Consider the following 23,814-nt stretch of genomic DNA (forward strand, 5'->3'; position numbering starts at 1 on the left):
TGAGGGATGATTTACTGGTAATGTGTGTAAACACACACTGCGGCGCTCTGCTCTCCTCCACTGCAGACTTTATAAATTCCCAGTTGAATGTCCCCGGGGGGGTGGAGGTTGGGGGGTGGGGGCAGAAAAGATGTGAAGAGATGATGAAGATTCGCAGCAGCTTTTGCTCATATCTGAAGCAGCAGGACGCCACAGCAGGCAGGTTCGACCGGGACCGTCTTCACACGCACCTTTTCTCTCTTGATGTCGACCAATCGTTCTCTGGTTAATTGGCCAGATTAGGGCCTCTTAATCCAGGACCCCCCCCCCTCCCCCTTCCCCCAGACAGGTTTTCCAGATGGCCAAACCGTTGTCTCGTAAATCAAGGACTGTTACTCTGGTAGTTTTCTAGTCGCGTGTCTCTGCTCAGGGGGAGAACCAACCTTTCTGTATGTTCACGTTAGTCTCAGTAGGAGTCACATTATCAGCATATCAAACGGTCCCTGCTTTAGTCTCACACACACACACACACACACACACACACACACGCTTTTATCATAATGCACTCTGTGTATACGAGCATGTGTGGTGACCACAAAATGATCCATTGTACATGGCAGATAGCATGCAAATCGCCGGCTGTGGTACAGGACAATCTCTTCCACCGTAGAGGGAAACACAGCCTGACGTAGGCCGCGGCCATCAAGATAGCTCCGTACCACAGCTCCCCCCCTCTGCTGATTGGCCTGTGCTGTCTCGCGAACATGCGGAGGAACAAGTACTGCGACCTCTCTGTCCACACGCTCGAGGTGTCGAGGCTTTGCCTTTAAGAAGACAAGTTACCAATAGATTGGTCTGCTGTTGTCGCCGTCGTAAGGTGCAAGTCTGTCAGCCGCTCCCGTGACCTCACAGCATTTTCTCAGCCGACTTACTTTTTCTCTCTGAGGGGTGCATGATGAACCCACCAACCCCCCCCCCCAAACACACACACACACACACACACACACACACACACAGTCTAATGTCAGTGATGGCAGATGTGGGGGGGGGGAGAGGTGTTTGGGCTCCCCTTCACCTTGACAGGACCAGCTCCAGGACCCATCCCCTGGTGTCTGTCCTTGGTCTTGTGTGCAGTGGGTGACATAAGCGCCGTCTCTTTTTTGTTGCAGCCAAGTCGATCGTCGGTCTTCACAATGAAAGTCTGGCAAACCCAGATGAAATGTGTTAAGAAAGTGGACTGTGGGTGGGTGAGCGATGTCTGCGTGTAATTGTATCTGCATGTGCAATTTTTGTCCATTGTCATTTATCATTTGTATTGATGTGTGTGTGTGTCTGTGTGTGTGCGTGCGTGCGTGTGTGTAGAAAATACTGTTGCAGCCCACCCAGTTGAAAGTAAAACGGCAAAAGAGTGAAAATCTGGAGGTCTCTCGCGAGAGGGGTATCACAATCGCTCATTGTGTGAGGGCTGGATGGGGGCGGAAGAGTGTGGACACTGTCTCCTTTCCTTTGTGCATGTGTGGTTGTGCGTCTGGATACCGCTATATTAGAGAGCTGTCGACCGGACAGAAATTTTGCTTTGTGTCCTTGTATTCTTTAAAAAGAGTTGAACCCCTGTTTTTTGTTTTTTTTATTTAATCATGGGGGTGACGCACAGCCAGCTCGAGATTAATGGAGGCACTTGGCAAGATGTATTATTATTGTCTCCAATAATAACTTTAACATCCGCATCGCTGTTTCTTCAAGATTGGAAAATAAATTAAAAGATGTTTTAGGCCCCTAGGTTGTTGTCTAGTCAGACCCGGGGGAGTGCTGACTATAAGGGCAGGCTATTGTAATTACCAAACCAATATCTGAAATATTAATGTCCAAGCAGAAAACTGTTCTGGAGAAGGTATTACCCCCCACCCCCAAATATAATGGCCATTGGGGATGGATTGGTGCAACCACAGGACTTCCAATGAAGTTAAATAAGGTGGCTCCACCGTGTCCCACAGTTAAGAAGAGCTGGTGTATGACACTGCATGTGTGTTAAAGACAGCATATCTCTACGGCGGACCTGATCTAATCTGTGATATCCATAACTGCGGAGAATTTGAAACGTCTGAACATATGAAACTGTCTTAGAGGGACTTTAGTTTGGATGAGCACAAGACTTGACAAAGCTTCAGCTAATTACAACGTTGAATTATGGGGTATCGGTACAGTTGGGCAGTTTCACTCGAAGGGTCCTTCCTGCATCACGGGTCACTTGATTTTGCAGCTACAGGCTTGAGTTTAGATGCCGCGTTGCAGCTGACATGCATCTTTATGTAAAACTGACGTCATCACTTTCAACTGCAAAATGCCCGAAGTTTAAAATACCCCGAAAGGGCGTCCGGGTAGCGTAGTGGTCTATTCCGTTGCCTACCGACACAGGGACCGCTGGTTCGAATCCCTGTGTTACCTCCGGCCTAGTCGGGCATACAGACACAATTGGCTGTGTCTGCGGGTGGGAAGCCGGATGTGGGTATACCACGTCCTGGTCACTGCACTAGCGCCTCCTCTGGTCGGTCGGGGCGCATGTTTGGGGGAGAGGGGGAACTGGGGGAAATAGCGTGATCCTCCCCCGCGCTACGTCCCCCTGGCGAAACTCCTCTCTGTCAGGTGAAAAGAAGCGGCTGGTGACTCCACATGTATCAGAGGAGGCATGTGGTAGTCTGCAGCCCTCCCCGGATTGGCCGCCGGGGGGGGGGGTGGAGCAGAGACCAGAACGGCTCGGAAGAGTCGGGTAATTGGCCAAAATTCAATTGGGCAGAAAAATACCCTGAAAACTTTCCAGGTTTTCCCAAGACAGCGAATATAAACATGAGTTTATTATTGCCACACTCTATTGATCGGTTTCTGACATTCTTACCATCACTGTCCATCTCTCTCCTACACCTTTTCCTTGGTTTCCCATCCTTCTCGTTACCTGTCCCCTTCTCCATCGGTTCCCCTCCTGCCATCAGAACAGGGCATGGCTGGGAAGCCATTCAGAGCCACTTTCATCTGGAGCAGCATCATCAACAACCTCCAGTCTCGCGTGGAGGTCAAGCGACGGCGCCACAAGCTGAAGTCGTACCACGACTGCTTCCTGGGCTCCGAGGCCGTGGACGTGGTGCTGGCTCACGTTATACAGAACCGCTTCTGCGGTGATGAGGACGTGCCCCGCTACAAGGCCGTCCGGCTATGTCAGGCCCTGATGGACTCGCGGGTGTTCGAGCCTGTGGGCACAAAAGTGTTTGGGAAGGAGAAGAGGCGGGCCGCTTTCGAGGACAGCAGCTGCAGTTTGTACAGGTTCGTGAGCGCCGCGTCCAGCTCCCCGATCCTGACGAACATCAACTCCTACTCGACCGGCACCATCGAGAGCGGCTATGACTCACCTAGCAGACCGAGTTATAAGAGCAGCTACAGTCCATCATGTGAACGGTACGGGCCCCCCGAGTCATAACAGTGTCTTGGGTTGGGCAGGTTTTGTTCTCCCTCCTTCCAAACAGATGATTAAGAAGTTAATCCCAAATCCCACAGGGCTTTACACCGAGTCTAAATGTCTAAAGTAATGCCTTTCTGAAGAGTAGTGAACCCTGCACTGAAACACTTCTGAGACTCTGCCATTTGGTTATGTCGCCCATTACCAGCTGTTTACTGCTGAAATCTACCCCTTCATCATCGTCATCTCAAAACTTCTAACTTGACCGCTTGCTGACCTTGTGAAGCCTTTTGATTTTTTTTTTTTATGTGGATTATGTTTTAGAGGAGAGGGCAGGAGCTGAGATAAAGAGAAAGACAGAAAAGTAGTGGTAGACTCTGAAGTGCAAGGCTCAAAACACTCAAAACCTTGACTATTGAGATTTTCAGCTACACCCCTTGCTCCAGTTCTGACCAAAAAAACTAAATTCTGACCAGGCTACAGAGTGAGTAGTGAAAACTGACGGGCGGCATAACTATGCCGTCAGATGCCTTTCACAGCCCTCTGTTCTCATCCTTGCAAGGTGGTGCTGAGAGTGACGGCACTTGGCTCTAATCTGCACCTCGCAGATGAAAGACACAAAGAATGGCGTTAAAATGAAACCCATGAGCCGAGAGGATAATTCTAGTTTTTGTTTTTGTTTTTACAACCTGGGTCTTATTCGTGTAGTTCTTGCCATCGTGCATACTGGTTATGATACCAATTTTACTCACCAGCTCCATTATGGAGCTCTTGGACATGGGCACACCTCTAGACACGGCCTTTACAAAGACGTCTTACAGGGCAACTGAACACGAGCATCAGACATGCTTCAACAAGTCCAGTATAACCCTATTAGCTGATATACCACGGGCTTGGAAGTGAAAATGAAAGTGCAAATTTGAAGTGAATACCCAAACCATCAACTAGCAATGGTCCATGGCATTCCTAGTTCAACTTGCAGGAATGACCAGTCTATACTTACCATAGTAACCATCGATGAAATTGACAGGTCATAGACAGTGGGGAAATCATGTACCCCTGTAAGCACAGAAATCACACTAAAAACCTAGAAGCAGCCACCTAATTGGTTTCTATTGACGCTGATTTTTAGGCTAAATCCAAGATGGCGTAACATTAGTAGGCTAAACGGGACTAGAAGCAACAGATTTTGTTTCAGCCTTAATGGCGGAGCTCTGAATCATACTGTCTTTCAAGTTAAGAGTCCCTGACGGCTGTAACGCTAGTCCCTCGAGCAATCAGATGACCGGTTGCTTGTGTTTTTGTGTTGTACAACTTTGTTAAATAAAGACTCAGATTAGGTTTTATTCATTTTCCATTAAACTTGTTTGAGTTACAGGTTAAGTTAGTTTGATGCTAGATGCTAACGTTGCTAATGCTAACACTAACACAAATCGTCCATCCATCCATCCATCCATCCATTATTCGAACCACTTATCCTGCTGTCAGGGTCGTGAGGATGCTGGAGCCTATCCCAGCAGTCATTGGGCGGCAGGCGGGGAGAGACCCTGGACAGGCCGCCAGGCCATCACAGGGCCAACACAAACACATTCACAACTAGGAACAATTTAGTACGGCCGATGCACCTGACCTACATGTCTTTGGACTGTGGGAGGAAACCGAAGCACCTGGAGGAAACCCACGCAGACACGGGGAGAACATGCAAACTCCACACAGGACGACCTAGGACGACCCCCAAGGTTGAACTACCTCGGGGCTCGAACCCAGGAACTACTTGCTGTGAGGCGACAGCACTAACCACTGCACCGCTGTGCTGCCCTTATCACAAATCACTAGCGATCTAATACTGATTAGGAAGTGCTGCACTATACATTTCAAACCACCAACACCACTTCAGGCAGTGTTCACAAAATGATGTAAACTTTTAATGAGGAGAAAGTGGACATTAACTATGGTCATATAGCAATGTAGCAATGTTAGGTAAAGCACATCTACACTCATGTAGATTCAGGGGCTTTTAACATGAAATTCACTTTTAACGCTGTTGAAATGCCTGTTGGCTTCAAAGCCGAGGGAAACATTGACTCCCTGCCCAGAAGATGCCCATTTAAAGCTGTGTACGTCAGTGGTCCCATGTCCAAAATTTCCAAAATGAAGCCGTTGAGTAAAAGGATATCATAACCAATATGCACAATGGCAAAAATTACAAAAATAAGACCCAGGTTGTAAAAAAACGTAATCATGCTTTAAACAGCTCAAGTGAGCATCCCGTTATTTTCAATATGAATGGAACCACGGAAAATATACAACTTCAGTGTAACACATTTGATGGTTTTACAAAAAGAGATGATTAAACTGTGAAATTCAGCTGTTGTTTGGTCAGCCTTAAAACCCCTCCCCTCCACTTGCTGTGAAAAGTGTGTCATATGAGTGTCGAAATAGTATCCAATTATGTCGTTTTCCCCAGTAATAAGCCTGACCCCCCCCCCCGTGTCCTCAATCACATTTCTGCTAATTGCTGTCATCATGTGGTTTTTCAGGAAACAAGGAGTGAGCTTCTCCACCCTGTCCCCTGTAAAAACAGACAAATCATTGGAGGACGTTTTGGGAAGCCTCAATCTGAGCTCCACCATCACGCCTCAGATGATTAACCTTGGACTTTCGCAAGAGTGTAAGTTCATTTCAACTGGTGATTGGCTGCTTTACACGCTCAGCGCCTGTTGACTGGCAGTGATTGTGTGTGTGTGTGTGTGTGTGTGTGTGTGTGTGTGTGTGTGTGTGTGTGTGTGTGTGTGTGTGTGTGTCCCCTCAATAGAGGTGAACAGTCCGGTTCAAAGTAAAAACCCCATTCATCCTCACCATAGGGAATTTGATTATTGGCTATAATGGGTTAATGGCAGTGGCGGATCTAGAGATTTTTTTTCCTGGGGTGGCAAAGGGGTGGCAAGACTGTGTCCCAGAGGTGGCAGCTGCCACCCCGTAGATCCGCGCCTGTGAGGGGGAGGGGGATTCTAAATCGGCGACTTCTGTTTGAGATGAGCTGGGTGCGGGTCTCATTGACCTTCGCCATGCATGTACATAAAATATACTTTAAAAACATATTATCTGATTTATAAATGGGGTGGCAACAGGGGTGGCAAGACTGTGTCCCAGAGGTGGCAGCTGCCACCCCTGTTGCCACCCCGTAGATCCGCGCCTGGTTAATGGTACAAGGCAGGCTTACCGTGAGCTATGAGGCTGTGAGATGGGGGCATACGCTCCTGTTGAAGCCATAAGCCAGCCTGATTTGAACTTCGTTTTTAAGATTTTGCGTTTTACTCCTGAATTCCCGGTGAAGTACCATGCTACTACCCACAGTCAGACTGACAACGACCGTGACACACTATTTGTACGCCATTTCACCCACGGGTTAACATTAGGTACAGACTGGGGTTAGGGTTAGGGGCTGGGGGTTACGTTTAGGGGTGGGGCCAGGGTTGGGGTGGAGCCGTGGGGGTGACGGTTGAGAATGATGAGGTCGGAAACAGTTAAGGTGGCGTTTTCCGGGTGAAATGGCGTACAAATGGGGAGTTCCGAGCTCCACCAATCAGAGACGTTGGTGTTAGCACGAGCTGTAGACTAAACCGCTCTGAAATTCCCCCCCTCCACACACTCCCCCCCCCCTCGTGGAGTTAGAAAACAACGAGACAGGAGACGTGAGAGTAGACGTAGTCGAGGTAGTTTACTAGCTCCAACTTAGCATGTCATACATCTGACAACGACACTGAGCTGACTGTGAAACGGAAGCGGAAGTGCATTATCTGACCCCTCGCCTCTCCCCTTAAAGGTACACCGTCCTCTTAGGTGAATGTCTCTCTATATATAGATGTGGGTCACCACACCCTCCCCAATTGTACTTGGCCAATTACCCTACTCTTCACATCCGGCTTCCCACCCGCAGACACGGCCAATTGTGTCTGTAGAGACGGCCGACCAAGCCGGAGGTAACACGGGGATTCGAACCGCCGACTCCTGTGTTGCTAGGCAACGGAATAGACCGCTACGCTACCCGGGCGCCACCGCGCTGAAATTGAGTGGGCGGAAGTCAGAGCGTAGTGACGTCACGTCATCGACGTTGGCTAGCGGCGTGTGTCACCATATCTCAGTTTGACAAGATGTGCTTTCCGAGGGATGGAGGAGAGGACACAACAAGCCTTGAAGATAAAATGTATGTGATAGCAAATGCTGTTTGAAACCGGTTGATAGTGAGGGGAAAGGGACTTGACGTCATCATTTGCAATGCTTTATGGGATGAGTAAATTCATTCCCCTTTTAAAAAATTTTTAAAAAAGTACAGTGTTGTACCATTGTCTTTTCCCTTGGGTTTTCTCAAATGTGTATTGCAAACATGAATGGGAAATTCACTTCGGGAACCCAGACTGCTGAAAAAGTGGGTGGTCACTTTTCAGCTCTACAGTAAATACCCTTCCTCTCTCTCTTCCTCAGTGGTGGATGAAGTGTGGCACCAGCAGGCGGTGTTCAGGCTGCTGCAGCTGATAGAGCTCCCCCTATTGGAAAACTTGTTGGAGGGCAAGGAGGGCCCCCGGCCCGTTCTGCATGACATGGACAGTGACCCTGACCTGCTCTACACATCAAGTTATCTGGACAGAGAGGTTCTCAAGGCCTTCAGTGAAGCACAGTATGTCTGTCAACACAAAACCAGAGCCTTCTGCTGCCTTTCTGCAACGCTTCCTGTCTGTTTTTCACTCTTCGTGTCACCTTTTCCATAACCCTCCTCTTTCTGGAAAATGTTTTTTTTTCCATCTGTCAATTCTATCCACAGGTTGCAACCTATAAAAATGATCGTGGGTGCTCATCTATAAGGGCTGACATAAAAGCATGTATAGCTTGTATTTTTCCCATATTCTCCCCAGCAAAAAAACTGAACAGCTGTCATGGAAATAAAATGGGTACTTTTGTGCATGCACACCCCTCCATGATGATTTTGTTTTAATACCTATGAAATATTTTATATAGTTTTCAACGAAACTGAGGTTTCTCCCATTTGTTTTTTCCCGAAAAGGTTTTTTTTTTCTATGGAGTTTTTCCTCATCTGAATCGAGGGTCTAAGAAGAGTGGGGGTCACACATTGCACAGAATGTAATTGCGATAGTAAAGCCCACCGAGTTTAGATTGTGACTTTAGGGCCATACAAATGAATCGGACTTGAACGTTACTGATATTTAATGCACACAAGTCACACAACTGAAAGCCGGCAGTGTGATTTTGATCATATTTTGGGCGGCACGGTGGCCCAGTGGTTAGCGCTGTCGCCTCACAGCAAGACGGTCCTGGGTTCGAACCCCGGGGTTGTCCAACCTTGGGGGTCATCCCAGGTTGTCCCCGGTGTAGAGTTTGCATGTTCTCCCCATGTCTGCGGTGGGTTTTCTCCGGGTGCTCCAGTTTCCCCCACCATCAAAAAGACATGCATGTTAGGGTTAGTACTCCTGTCTGTGCCCCTGAGCAAGGCAACGGGAAGAAATAACTGGAGTTGGTCCCCGGGTGCTGCACGGCGGCTGCCCACTTCTCCTAGCTACACAGCTAGGATGGGTTAAATGTAGAGAATGATTTCCCCACCAGATTAATAAAGTAAATGAAAAAAAAATTAAGTCAAAATTAGGGTGTGTGAATGGTGAAAGTCATATATTTGTTGAAGTCACAAGGTTAAAATGGCAAATCATGCGTTATGTTTATTCAGTGGTTGGTACCATAATCAGTGTCATTCACATTCTTAAAAGTTATTCGCCTCCTCAACAATGCCTTTTGGACTTGGCTAAGCCTATTGATTGTATGTTATCTGTTGGAGGTGGCTGTAGAGAGGATGAGGGCAAAAATATTGGTTGTGTGTCTCAGCACCTGCAGAGCAGGCACCTGTGTATGTGTGTGTCTTTGTGTTAACTCAGTTGCGTACAGACGCCGTCTTTAATTTTGTGGTACCTCGCTCTCCCACAGGGCCGACGAGTGGATGTCCGCGGCTGTGGACTGTCTGGAGTTTCTGCCCGATGACCTGGTGGTGAAGGTCAGCCGGGGTTTGGCCGGTTGTGCCAATGAGCAGGCCCGATGTAAGACACAGCTGTACGCCGTGCTGTCTCAGCATTACAGCCAGCTACGTCACCCGCCGCTGCTCAGCAACCACATTTTTGACATCCACTCCGGCATCGCCGAACTCCTGGGTAAGACACAGGGTTGTTGTAGTCGTTTTGCCTGGTGTGAAAACGATTTCATGGGGAGGAGATGCTTTTAGTGGTGCAAACAATGACGGCCTTAAGTTCACTATTGGGCTGTGTAACAAAGGAAAGGGTGGAAAGGGTGTTTGGGGAAAAATTCCATCCATCCATCCATTATCCAAGCTGCTTATCCTGATCAGGATCACGGGATGCTGGAGCCTATCCCAGCAGTCACTGGGCAGCAGGTGGGAAGACACCCTGGACAGGCCGCCAGTCCATCATAGGGCCGACACACACACACACATTCACACCTAGGGACAGTTTAATACGGTTGATTCACCTGACCTACATGTCTTTGAACTGTGGGAGGAAACCGGAGCACCCGGAGGAAACCCACCCAGACACGGGGAGAACATGCAAACTCCACACCATACCTTACCATACATTACCATTCATTAGTTTGCCAAAATTGCAGGCGACCTAGTCCGCCAGACTACCAGGTTAGCTTAGCAAAATTAGTTAGCTCACTTCAGCTAGCTTTAGCTCTACAGCTAGGGGCAACTGTCTCAACGAAAGACAGTCTAATCATGTTCAACAACGGGATCGATTTGAAGCCCTAGGCTTGGAAATTGGAAATTGGAAAATATTCATTTTCCAAATATCTACGTATCAAATTGATGCAATTGATTTCAATAATTCCTTAAAAATGTCCTGATATACTACTATTACTACTACTACTACGACCGTGATAATAATATAATACGTATAATGATAATAATAATCGCAATACACACTGGAGATACATTTGTTTATAAACAGTGACCAAACTCATTTGAAGATTACATAAACCACCGGCTCTTAACACATTTTTCAAACTTTATGGAAAAGATGTCATCTGCTGAAACAAACCAGTACTGATGTCTTTACGCATGCTCAACAATCCAGGTAAGAATATCAAAGAAGGTTGGATCAGTTCATCTGGATACAGCGTTTATTGACGGATATGTTTCATCACTCAACTAAGGGACATCTACAGTCTGAAGAGGTCACTTTGATGAGTGATGAAATGTATCCGTCCATAAACATTGTATCCAGATGAACTGATCCAACCTTCTTTGATGACGTACAATAAGTTATTCTCTGTCGACCTCATGACTCTGAAGAGGATGTTCAGTCAGTGCTCTTCTATGGGAATGACCGTTTCTTTGATTTGCTGTTTTACATCATGGTTTCCGTTTTGCACAAATCCTGCTGTGGCAGAGTGTGTGGACTCTGTAGAAGGAGCTGTGGAGGGATGAGTGGGTCAACCACATCCAGCGTAACGTTGATAACAACAGCAGCAGTTCATCAATTAGACCAGTTAAAGTGCCCCTTTCAGAGACCATCCCCAGTCTTTAATAAGAGATCCTCACAGGGGCTGAACGCAACAGGTCATAATGCAGTGTGTGTGTGTGTGTGTGTGTGTGTGTGTGTGTGTGTGTGTGTGTGCGCACACGCGTGTGTTTTAGATTAGGAGTCTGAGACACACACAAAACCCTTTCTGTCTCTCTCTCTCTCTCTCAGTTCAGTTCAGTTCAGTTCCCCCCACTGACCTTTATTAGCATCATGTACATGTGCACATATTCCCAAAGCACAGATTTGAACATGAAGGAAATAGAATTAAAAGGAGATGAAATAAAAATAAATTGCATAATAAATCAACAGACTCATCACACGAAATTGTTCCGTATAGTTACTGGTGATTTGAAAAAAAAAAAAAAAACAAGTACAATACGTGGTCTTATTGGGCAGCAGAGGTTACAGGGTTCATGCGTTCCTCTTTTTTTGGGGGGGGGGAATCCCCCCTTTTTTCTCCCCAATTGTATCCGGCCAATTACCCCACTCTTCTGAGCCGCCTTGGTCGCTGCTCCACCTCCTCTGCCGATCCGGGGAGGGCTGCAGACTACCACATGCCTCCTCCGATACATGTAGAGTCACCAGCCGCTTCTTTTCACCTGACAGTGAGGAGTTTCACCAGAGGGACGTAGCACGTGGGAGGATCATGTTATTCCCCCCCAGAGCCCTCCCCCCGAACAGGCGCCCCGACCGACCCCAGGAGGCGCTAGTGCAGCGACCAGGACACATACCCACATCCGGCTTCCCACCCGCAGACACGGCCAATTGTGTCTGAGATGCCCGACCAAGCCGGAGGTAACACGGGGATTCGAACTGCCGATCCCCAAGTTGGGTTCATGTGTTTCTTAGATTATGGCATGACATTATATGCTTTAGCAGCACGGTGGCGCAGTGGTTAGCACGGTCGCCTCACAGCAAGACGGCTGTTGTAGTCCAACCTTGGGGGTCGTCCCGGGTCGTCCTCTGTGTGGAGTTTGCATGTTCTCCCCGTGTCTGCATGGGTTTCCTCCGGGGGCTCCGGTTTCCTCCCACAGTCCAAAGACATGCAGGTCAGCTGAATCGGCTGTACTAAATTTTCCCTAGATGTGAATGTGTGTGTCTGTGTGTGTGTGTGTGTGTGTGTGTGTGTGTGTGTGTGTGTGTGTGTGTGTGTGTGTGTGTGTGTGTGTGTGTGTGTGTGTGTGTGTGTTGGCCCTGTGATGGACTGGCGGCCTGTCCAGGGTGTCTCCCCACCTGCCACCCAATGACTGCTGGGATAGACCCCAGCATCCCGCGACCCCGGCTGGGATAAGCAGCTTGGATAATGGATGGATTGATGGATTATATACTTTACACAGAGATCAAATGTTTAGAGATTTTCTCTGAGAAGGATACAGATTTGTGCATCGGCGCTTAAATCTTGGAATTTGTCTATTTTCCTTTTGAGATTTTCCCTCTCTCTCTCAGAGCCACTCCTAATTCTCCTCCACTTATCTTAATTCCCTTTGTGGTCTAGCTGTTGGCTCTGGCATCATCCTTATCTGGGAAACTAAATGGCGTGCCAGATCTGTATCATACTTTTGTGTTGATTGTCACAAAAGGTACATAAAAGGTGACAGGGCGTGTGTGTAACCACCGTCATGATATCAAACGTCACACCCTCTCCTTTCTGTTGTGTCCATACGATGCCGTCCCAAAGCTCCGGTGTATTCATCCCGTCGTGTTTTGTCTGTTCACTGTCAGTAAATGGAAAACAAGAGCAGGCTCTGGAGGCTTTGCAGCTCTGCCTCAAGCTGCAGGACTCCCGCAGCAGGGAGGAGCTGCGCAGGCTCTTGAGGTTTATGTCCATCGCTGCCAAACCACAGGAGGTCAAACTGCAGAAGGAGGTGAGACACTGTTGTGTGTGTGTTTGTGTGTGTGTGTGTATGTGTGTGTTGTGTCTGTGTGTGTTGTGTGTGTGTGTATATGTGTGTGTGTGTATATGTGTGTGTTGTGTGTGTGTGCGCATCTCATCCTTTGCCAACCCCAGATTGCCTCTTTCAGATTGAGAACAGGATGGCGGTGAAGAGGTCTTTCTCCAGTGCAATTGTGTACAGCAGACGACTGGCGAAGGGGAAAGTGGACTTGACGGTCCTCTTCATGTTGGACAACCACTGTGACGTGTTTAAGGTGGGCGCTCATCATCTAACCCTCTGCTGCAGTTTAGGTACAGACAGGTGGCAAATTAAAGGGAAAACCTGAATGCTTGACCCCTACAGTGAGGGGGTCCGGGGGCTCGGTTATGCTGTGGGGGGGGGGGGCATTTTCCTGGCCTGATTGGGATCCACTTGTCCACTTAGAGGTAAGAGTCACTGCGAATCAATACAAAGTTGTTTTTTTTCCCCCTTTTTCTCCCCAATTGTATCCGGCCAGTTACCCCACTCTTCCGAGCCGTCCCGGTCACTGCTCCACCCCCTCTGCCGATCCGGGGAGGGCCGCAGACTACCGCATGCCTCCTCCCATACATGTGGAGTCCCCAGCCGCTTATTTTCACCTGGCAGTGAGGAGTTTCACCAGGAGGATGTAGCACGTGGGAGGATCACGCTATTTCCCCCAGTCCCCCCCCCCCCAAACAGGCGCCCTGACTGACCAGGGGAGGCGCTAGTGCAGTGGCCGGGACACATAACCGCATCCGGCTTCCCACCCGCAGACACGGTCAATTGTGTCTGTAGGGACGGCCGACCAAGCCGGAGGTAACGCGGGGATTCGAACTGGCGATCCCCGTATTGGTAGGCAACGGAATAGACCGCTATGCTACCCGGCTATCCTGATGGGGGTGGTCTTTTCCAGGATGACAGTGCCCCCATCCACAGGGCACGAGGGGTCACTGAATGGTTGATGAGGATGAAAATAATGTAAATCTCATGCCATGGCCTTCACAGTCACCAGATCTCAACCCAGTCGAACACCTATTGGAGATGTTGGACCGACGTGTTAGACAGCGCTCTCCACCACCATCACCAAAACACCAAATGAGGGAATATCTTCTGGAAGAATGCTGTCCATCCCCCCAGTAGAGTTCAGAGACTTGTATTCATCAGGCGTCTGGGTAGCGTAGCGGTCTATTCTGTTGCCTACCAACACGGGGATCGCCGGTTCGAGTCCCCATGTTACCTCCGGCTTGGTCGGGCGTCCCTACAAACACAAATGGCTGTGTCTGTGGGTGGGAAGCCGGGTATGGGTATGTGTCCTGGTCGCTGCACAAGCACCTCCTCTGGTCGGTCGGGGTGCCTGTTCAGGGGGGAGGGGGAACTGGGGGGAATAGCGTGATCCTCCCACGCGCTACGTCCCCCCGGTGAAACTCCTCACTGTCAGGTGAGAAGAAGCGGCTGGCGACTCCACATGTATCGGGAGAAGGCATGTGGTAGTCTGCAGCGACTGGGACAGCTCAGAAGAGTGGGGTAACTGGCCAAGCATAATTGGGGTGAACCCCCCAACCCCTCAAAAAAGAATGGCATTCATCCCTCCAGTAGGGTTCAGAGACCTGTGGACTCCATGACAAGGAGCATTGGAGCTGTTCTGGAGGCTCGCGGTGGACCGGCACCTTCCTAAGATGCTTAATGTTGGGTTTTCCTTTCATTTGTCCTCCGTCGGTACCTATCTGGTCTCCGTGCATGGGACACCTTGGTAAATGAAATACCATTTGATCCTTGCCGTTTCTAAGTGAGGTTGCAAGCCGGACATTGGAAATAACTTGACTTGGGAGTTCATAAAGTTGGTTGTTCACGTCACGCCCCTCCGCTCTCACGGTGAGGCGAAGGTTGAGCGAGCCGGCGTCTCAGTAGGCCTAGCTAGGCAACGCTATCTCTGATAACTCCAACATCTGTAAACACGGCAGCGACGGGTAAACAGAGCGTTCCCTCTGTGAAGTGAACTGGATGAAAGCCTGTCTGGCCGCGGGGCTTGACTCACGTTTCGCACGATGCCGCTGCTTGCTGAAGTGGAGGTGGATGGAAACCACATGTTGATATGTCGCTCCTCTCCCTCCAGATTCCCGTGTCGTTGCACAAACTGGTCAGTGACAGATTAGTGAGCATTGTGAAGGGGAAGGAGCCAGATGCCACAACAACAGGTGAGTGGGGTTTTTTTTTGGGGGGGGGGGGGGGTCAAACTCCTTCCTTACATTATTTTTTCTATATGTGATACTGACAGTGAGCGGCTGTGGTGCTGGTTTGTCCGACTCAACAACACATTTTAAACTATTTGACTTTCTATCTACGCCACGCTCAGGTTCAGCATACTGCAGAAGGGTCAGCGGAAAGGCCTACATGGAAACTGTACGAAAGACCACCAAGGAGGAGCTCTCGTCTCTTCTCCAGACGATCCAAGAGAACCCAAAACTCTCCGTCAAGGAAAAGAGACGGCTGCTGGGACAGTTTTACAAAGGCCACCCGGAGATTTTCGTTAAGTACTTTGGAAATAGACTGTCAGGTGTCGATGTATAGCAACATAAGTATTTATTTGGTGGATAATTTAGTCTGTGTTGTATGTCTTACAGTGTAAAAAAAAGAGGACATTAGAACAAAGTCTAATGTGATGTAAATGATGTAAAATTGTGTTGTACAGGTGCTTTTTATTTACCTGCAAAATGCAAAGTGGAGATGTTAAATGTAAATGTGAATTTGCTGAGGTAGAGATTTTTTTTCCACGAGATGCAATATTTAATAAGAAGATGTTTGCTTCTTTTTTTAAAAATATTATTTGTTATATCAATTTTAGGCCCCATTATGTGTGGAGGTGTATATGTAACCTTTGGAAAATAAAAATTACATTTCAATATTACAGAACGTGCACATTAGTATATGAAAATAATGAGTTGTAATTGGAATATTGCATGGAAAATTTTAACATCGTTCCATAAGATTTGGAAATGAAAATGCAATTGCAGGATAGAATTGTCATTTTCCAGAAGTTACATAAACGCTCTTCCATAATTATGGAGCATCCATGGTGGTTAATGACGTACGAGACTTCGGTTTCGAAAAGCAAAACGAACAAAGTTTTCTCGCCGGTTCAGACGGTGCCATTGTGCAGATGCATCTGGACAATACGCGGCGCCTGCAGCCAGTGCGGAGAAGGTCAGAAGGCCCGCATATCCTATTACAATGACCGTATTCATTTTGGTTGCACAACAAGGATAGCATCTGGACGTTAAAAAAAAAAAAGTTTCCATGTGGTTTCTTATATACCATGTGATTCATAGTGCAACGATGTCTGGGGAATCCTCAAACGGAAATTTGAATCTGAAAATTTTAAAGTCTAATTTTGTGCTGTTGTAAACAGAAACTCATGAGAAAAGTCCCTCACGATGCTTGTGTTTGTCCAAACTAAACCACGGTTCAAGGCTTTTCTGACTTGACTGTCATTTTTTTGTGTTGTCTTAACCTTTCTGTGTAATAGTCATATATCTCTATTCAGCAACTACGGGCCTTGCGTCCTCATTGCCAGGTGGTGGACAAATGTCTTTCTGCAGCCCGGGACCATCTGTGTCTTACTCATTGTATTGCAGGTCCTGACTTGAGTTTATCAGGACTCGTCTATCTCTGACTCATAATGGATATTGTCTTTTTTCACGATGCATATACTCCAATGAGGAGAGGAACCGCATCGGTATTTGACAGCTGGAGCGTCAGCCAGCTCATTCATAAAACACAGGATGGATTCATCCGTTCAATAGGAATTTCCTACTTTGCTCGGCCTGCTGACGTCGTTCTTCCCAATGAAAACATGCGGAAGAACATTCTGTCCATCTGAACTTGAGTTCTCCAAACCAGACCTAAACATGGATGTGGCCATCAGTTAAAGGATTACAATCTTTTTTTCCATTGAGTTTTACTTATGAAATTTTATGACGTCCCATACTGTGGAGTTTTTAAGATCTGTTTATCAAAGCCCTGAGCAATTTTACACACCATATTTACTCAATTAAATCTCTGTTTTAACAATTGGTAGGAGTTGATGCACAAAAAATAGCAGATCGTGGACCTGAAAAAAAAGTAGAAGTTGGTTTCTCCGTTCTCCTCGTCTCCATTCACATGTTTGCAATTCAAACAGGATAATGAAATACATCTGTAATTGAAATACAAGGTGGCAAAATACATTATTCTTTAATACCTTTCCTTGGCTTTGCCTTTGCCTTCTCTCCATCTTTGACCCTTACAAATTCCAGGCATAAATACACAGAGTGAGAGGCTGAGTAAGATTTCAGTGAACTTAACCAATAAAGAAGAAGAGGAAGAGGAAGAAAGCCGCTTTATTTTGTCATTGTACAGGTTACAGTGAAATGTGTTCTCTGCATGTAACCCATCCTATTGCATAGGAGCAGTGGGCCAATGCACCGCCCGGGGACCAACTACGGTTCTTCTTTCTATTGCCTTGCTCAGGGGCACAGGCAGGAGTATTAATCCTAACATGCATGTCTTTTTGATGGTGGGAAGAAACCGGAGCACCCGGAGGAAACCCACCACAGACACGGGAGAACATGCAAACTCCACACAGAAAGGACATGGGGTGGCCGGGGGTTCAAACCATGGACCTTCTTGCTGTGAGGCAACAGTGCTAACCACTGGATCACCGTGCCGCCCTATGGGTATGAAGTTGTCACAAAGAGTCATAATCTAAACCTCTAAATCCACCAGGACATTAACTCCGTCAGTATCAATCCGCTCTTTTTATGTGCATGTAGTTATACAATATGGCTCTATGTTGCATGGTTACATGTTAATAGCGCCGAGAAGAGTTTAAATAGGCTGCCACATACAGAGAGCAGACTGTCTGGTAGGGCAAATACAAATAATGATTGAAGTGATCCAGTGTGAATAGACACAGCTGGTGGGCTTTCACAAAGACTGCAGAAAAATGAACGCTCGCCTCAGACGACTGTTTGTTGGCTAGCGTGCCCCTTCCTTTCAAACCCGGGCGACACCGCCCTGGTCATGTGGACCTAATGGTTATTTAGGCTTCATCCTTTCTGAATTTGTCTGACAAAAGACTGAGGAATGAGAAGATTCATTGGTGTACAAACGTGTACAGACATATGTGAAGACATTCATGAAGTGTAAATTAGCTAACCACAACGCTTCCCACGAAACTTGACGGCAAAAAGATTACTATGGCCTCCGTGAGCCCTGAATCCGTCTCTCCATTGCTTTTTAGCATTTTTTTGGAACCAACCATAAGATAAGATGCTCGTTATGAAAAGGTTATATTAGTTTTGCAGCAAGAAACTATCTATTGTTTGTAAAATTGTATGACATGAAAGCTGGATTTTTTCTCAATCTCTTATGCCATCATAAGAGATTATTATTATTATTATACATAGATATTATTATTATTATTGGCGGCACGGTGGCACAGTGGTTAGCACTGTCCCCTCACAGCAAGCCGGCCTGGGTTCAAGCCCCCAGAGTTGTCCAACTTTCTCTGGGTGCTCCGGTTTCCCCCGCTGTCAAAAAGCCATACATGTTAGGGTTAGTTCTCCTGTGTGTGCCCCTGACTGAGGCATGGCAAGATGAACTGGAGTTGGTCCCTGGGTGCTGCATGGCGGCTGCCCACTGCTCCTAGCTACACAGCTAGGATGGGATCATTAAAGTAGCTATATATATATATATATATATATATATATATATATATTAATCAGCCAATAAAACGGAACATGTGGGCGTCTGGGTGGCGTGGCGGTCTACTCCGTTGCCTACCAACACTGGGATCACCAGTTTGAATCCCCGTGTTACCTCCGGCTTGCTTGGGCATCCCTACAGTCACAATTGGCCGTGTCTTGCGAGTGGGAAGCCGGATGTGGGTATGTGTCCTGGTCACTGCACTAGCGCCTCAGTTGGTCTGGGCGCCTGTTTGGGGGGCTGGGGGAATAGCGTGATACCTTCCATGCGCCATGTCCCCAGAGGCGGCGCTAAGGCCATAGCATCCCTGCAGTACCCCCAAGAAATTTTGGAACTTCTTCACACATTTAATTTTTATCACTGAATAAAGTTAATTATTCTGCTGTGTGACATTATCTGGTCGTCACATAGTCGAACAATTCATTTTATTCAGTGATAAAAAAGAAATGTGTGAAGAAGTTTCAAAATAAATTAATAAATCAATTTACAATATACATTAACTGTAAATTAAATTATTTGAATTAATTGTTCGACTGTGTGACATTATCTGGTTGTGACACAGTCGAACAATTAATTTTATTCAAGTGAAAAAATGGAAAGTGTGAGGAAGTTACAAAATACACGAATAAATTCATTCATTCATTTTCCAAGCCGCTTATCCTGATGAGGGTCGCGGGGTGCCAATCCCAGTGCTCATTGGGCGGGAAGGTGGGGAAACACTGGACAGGTTGCCAGTCCATCGCAGGCATTAATAAATGAATCCACAATATAATTTAAGACAGTATAAGTTCATGTAAAGTAACCCTAGTGGACTACCACCTGCCACACTGAAGAATTTGGGCTCCTAGAGACACAATAGTAAATACACTACTACTCGGGCTGCACGACTATGGCCAAAATTATGATCATGATTATTTTGATCAATATTGAGATCCTCCCATAGTCCAGAGACATGTAGGTCAGGGGAATCAGCCATACTAAATTGTCCCTAGGTGTGAATGTGTGGGCCCTGTGGTGGCCTGGCGGCCTGTCCAGGGTGTCTCCCCGCCTGCCGCCCAATGACTGCTGGGATAGACTCCAGCATCCCCGTGACCCTGAGTAGGATAAGCGGTTTGGATAATGGATGGATGGATAAATTAATTGTAAATTAAATTAATTGAATTAATTGTTCGACTGTGTGACATTATCTGGTCATTAATAGGACCAGTTTGATCCTATTAATAGATGACTGATAATACATTATTTGCTATTTGTCGTGTATTAGCACAACACAATATGTTCACTAGGTTAGAGTAAATAACAGGAATGTCCACACGGCAGACTCACAAAGACTCGTTACTTTAATTGAACGCGATCACTCACTGTCTATCCTGTAGAGAGATAGAGAGCTAGAGTGCACCGTTAGAGGTATGTACTTCATATTTATCTCTCACATATCAACCAATGAATGAGCCCCACTACCAATCCATTACTGGTATACTACATTCAAATTAACTTTCTTGTGTTGAGAACACCACAGCTCCTCCCCTGTAAACCCATACTTCTTTATTTTTTTAAAGTTTTATATCTACACTAACATTCCCTTTTCTTGCAACCAATAATCGTATGTATTCTTCATCAATACATCAGACATCACTTTTTTACAATTCAAGTTTTTTTGTTTTTGTTTTTTACAATCAGACATCTCAATCACAAGTTTAGTCTTTCAGGAGGGCGCCTGTTCCTCACTGGACAAGAGTTCAGTTCCACAACCTGCGGTGGTGCTACTCTTGGTTGTTTCTCCACAACTGGTGGCACAGACTGTTGTTCCAACTCATTGACTGCACTCAACTCGTCAAAATCCCAACATGTTCCTACACAAGAAGAATCCTCTCCCTTAGTCAACTGAGTTTGCTTTCCCTTGGTACCCAGCATCTGATTAACACGCCTTTTCACACAATTTCCATTCACTTCCACACTGTACGTTGCTGGACCCAACACTTCACTTATAACTCCATTCAGCCATTTCTCCCCTCCCCTGTAATTCTTTAGTAACAGCTGTTGACCAACCATGAAAGACCTGACACGAGGAAGATTGGGTTCGGTTTCATTTTGCATTCTCTGAGAGAACTGAGGTTTGATAAGGGACAACCTGGTTCGCACCGGTCTTCTCAGAAATAACTCAGCTGGAGTCTTCCCTGTCTTAATATGGGGTGTGTTTCTATAACCAAACAAAAAATTGGCCACACGGTGTTCAAGCGGCATACCACAAATGGCTCTATTCTTGGCTAATGGTTTCTTAAGATTTTGCACCAACCTTTCAGCTAAGCCATTACTGGCAGGATGGTACGAAGGTGATGTGATGTGTTTTACCCCATTTTTGGTCAGAAAGGACTCAAATTCTTGTGATATGAACTGAGGTCCATTATCTGTTACTACTTCTTTTGGTAAATCATAAGCAGCAAACAAATTTCTCAGTGCTTCAGTTGTTTTAGCTGAGGTGGTAGTGTGCATGTGAATGATTACCGGCCATCTAGCGTAAGCATCCATCACTACCAAGAACATCTGCTTGTTGTCCTCAGCAAAATCAAGGTGTACTCTCTCCCATGGACTTGCAGCCCATTTCCATGTATGTACTGGTGCGGTAACAGGCATACTACGCTGCTGTTGGCAAATAGCACACTCACTCACTATACGTTTGATACTCTCATCTAATGTGGGCCACCAGAAGAGACTTCTGGCCAGTGATTTCATCTTAACTATGCCCCAGTGGTGCTCATGCAGTTTTACTAGTAACCTGTCTCTGAGTTTCTCAGGAACTACCACTCATAAGCCCCACAATAGACTATTATCTACCACAGCCAGTTCAAATTTTCTATGAAAATAAGGCTTCAGTGACTCATCCTGTACCTGTTTAGGCCAGCCAGTCATTACCAGCTGCTTCACTACTTTCAAAACAGGATCCTTGTCTGTTTTTTTTAGCTATCGCTCTAGTGGTGAGAGGTAAGTCATCAAGGTAGAGACTCTGTATATGGGGTTTGACACCACATCCCCACTAGGCTTCACAGGTAACCTAGATAAGGCATCAGCATTGCTATGCTGCTCAGACCTCTTGTACTGGATTTCATATGTATATGCTGCTAAAATTAGTGCCCATCTTTACATTCTAGCGGCGGCCAGAGCTGGCACACCGGTTTTAGGACATAAAATTTTCAGCAATGGCTTGTGGTCTGTCAATAAGAGGAACTTCCTACCATAAAGATATTCATGGAACTTTATGACCCCAAATACAAGACCTAGTGCCTCTTTCTCAATTTGTGAGTAATTTTGTTCTGTTTTTGTCAACATTATGGATTTGAAAGCAATTGGTCTCTCACTTCCATCTTTCATTTAGTGGCTAATTACAGCACCAACCACATAAGGTGACGCATCACAGGCCAAAATGATGGGTAACTCAGAGTCATAATGCACTAACACTTGGTCTTGACCAGTTTAGGTTTAACTGGCTGATCCAGTCTCTACCCATCAATGCAGGTCACATTCCTTTCACTACTAGCAGATGTAGCTTTTTAGTGACGTCCTTGCATTTCACACTTGCTGTGAATTTGCCTTTTAACTGCAATGCCCCTTGGCTGTATGTTTTCAACACACAAATGGCTGGGCTAAGTTTCACTGACTTAAACCTGCGTTTGTACAGACTTTCAGATATGACAGAGACAGCTGCGCCAGTGTCTAACTCCATGTTTACCCTGGCACCATTTACCCTGACATAGACATAGTACGGTTTCACAACATCGCCTGTACGCGCATCCATTGCAAAAGGTTCAGCCCCGCCACGGTCCACAGTCTGACCAGTGTCAATGTCCTGCACAGCATCGGCCATGCACCTTGACGGCACCCAACTATCTCCTCTCTCGAACTGGGGATCGTTGCAAACCCCATCTGGCCGAAGCTGGCGAGCGTTGCAATACTCATTGTGCTGGGGAGCATTGAAATCGTGGCTCGCTTGCCTCATGCTTGAGAACGTTGGAACCTCTGCATGCTTCGCGCTCGAGAGCGTTGCAACATCTACTCTGTGCAGCGTCCAAATGCATCGGCCCTTTGGCTGGCTTGTCACTGACTCCTTCCTTGCGTCAACGGCATGCTGTTGCGATGTGTCCTTTTTTTCTTACACCCGCGGCAACCCACGTCCTTGAATCTACACTCATCTGGCCTGTGGCCCTTTCCATTGCAACGATAGCACGGTTTCCCATTAGCTCCAGGCTTCCCTATAACCTCTCTAGGCTTTGCATTGGCTTTCTTGTCGACCACATTAGCCTGATACGTTTTTTTTCTCTGTGAAAACTTTCGCACTGCCCTTTGTTACTTCAAATGCAAGCCCCGTTTCGACTGTAAGTGGCAATGTTAAGTCTCTAGTGTGAGCTGCCTCGAGCAACCAATCTCTCAGCTCTTAACTCCACAGACAAACCTGTCACGCAGTGCCTCGTCTAAAAAAGTCCCAAACTTGCATGTAGCTGCCAGCTTTCTCAAACTTGCGATAGACTCACTTATCGACTCACTTTCCAGTTGATTCCTTCCTTGAAACGTGCATCTTTCGGCAATAAAGTTGGTTTTCGGAACATAGTGCTTTTGTAACAGTTGCACCAGCTGCTCGTAGGTTTTTTTTCAGAGGGCTTAGCTGGCGCACACAAAGCCCATTAGCAAGCTATGTGACCTCTTGCCTACCGCTGTAGTGTAAACTACTAATAAGACACGTTAGCCCCTAGCTAACGGTTCTGACCCTTTAGCCGAGCGGTTAGTGATGTCGCCTTGTGGTGCAGTACACCCCGTATCGAATCCCGCACCGGGCAAGAAAATAACCGGTTACATTGGTGGCAGCGGTGGGATCCGGAAGTGCGCAGATCCACAGAAGTCTCTTCGAAGCGCGAGAATAACAAAGCGCGAGGGCGCGCTTCCGGGGAGGGTGACGACTGTAAACTACTAATAAGACACGTTAGCCTCTAGCTAACGAGTCTGACCCTTTAGCCGAGCGGTTAGTGATGTCGCCTTGTGGTGCAGTACACCTCCTATCGAATCCCGCACCGGGCAAGAAAATAACCGGTTCCAGTAGTAAGAAACATCGACTTAGTTTTCTCGTCTTCCGTGTCCAGGCCGTTAGCTGCAAAGCACT

At 46.9% G+C, this 23,814-nt stretch overlaps 1 protein-coding gene across 2 annotated transcripts in view; it reads left to right on the plus strand.

Annotated features, from left to right (window-relative positions):
* depdc7a (DEP domain containing 7, paralog a) overlaps positions 1–16,385 on the plus strand; it is a 17,741-nt gene extending 1,356 nt beyond the window's left edge. The window contains exons 2-9 of one of the 2 annotated variants that reach the window (XM_056278926.1): positions 2,967–3,426; positions 5,968–6,098; positions 7,913–8,105; positions 9,419–9,639; positions 12,751–12,893; positions 13,051–13,176; positions 15,037–15,118; positions 15,277–16,385. In XM_056278926.1, coding sequence (XP_056134901.1) covers positions 2,967–3,426; positions 5,968–6,098; positions 7,913–8,105; positions 9,419–9,639; positions 12,751–12,893; positions 13,051–13,176; positions 15,037–15,118; positions 15,277–15,491 — 1,571 coding nt within the window. In that variant the 3' untranslated portion in view covers positions 15,492–16,385. The remainder of the gene's footprint in view (positions 1–2,966; positions 3,427–5,967; positions 6,099–7,912; positions 8,106–9,418; positions 9,640–12,750; positions 12,894–13,050; positions 13,177–15,036; positions 15,119–15,276) is intronic. The other variant, XM_056278927.1, reaches the window with a different exon arrangement.
* Positions 16,386–23,814: the final 7,429 nt, after the last annotated feature.

This window comes from Lampris incognitus, chromosome 4 (assembly GCF_029633865.1).
Source record: "Lampris incognitus isolate fLamInc1 chromosome 4, fLamInc1.hap2, whole genome shotgun sequence".
Taxonomy (NCBI): domain Eukaryota; kingdom Metazoa; phylum Chordata; class Actinopteri; order Lampriformes; family Lampridae; genus Lampris; species Lampris incognitus.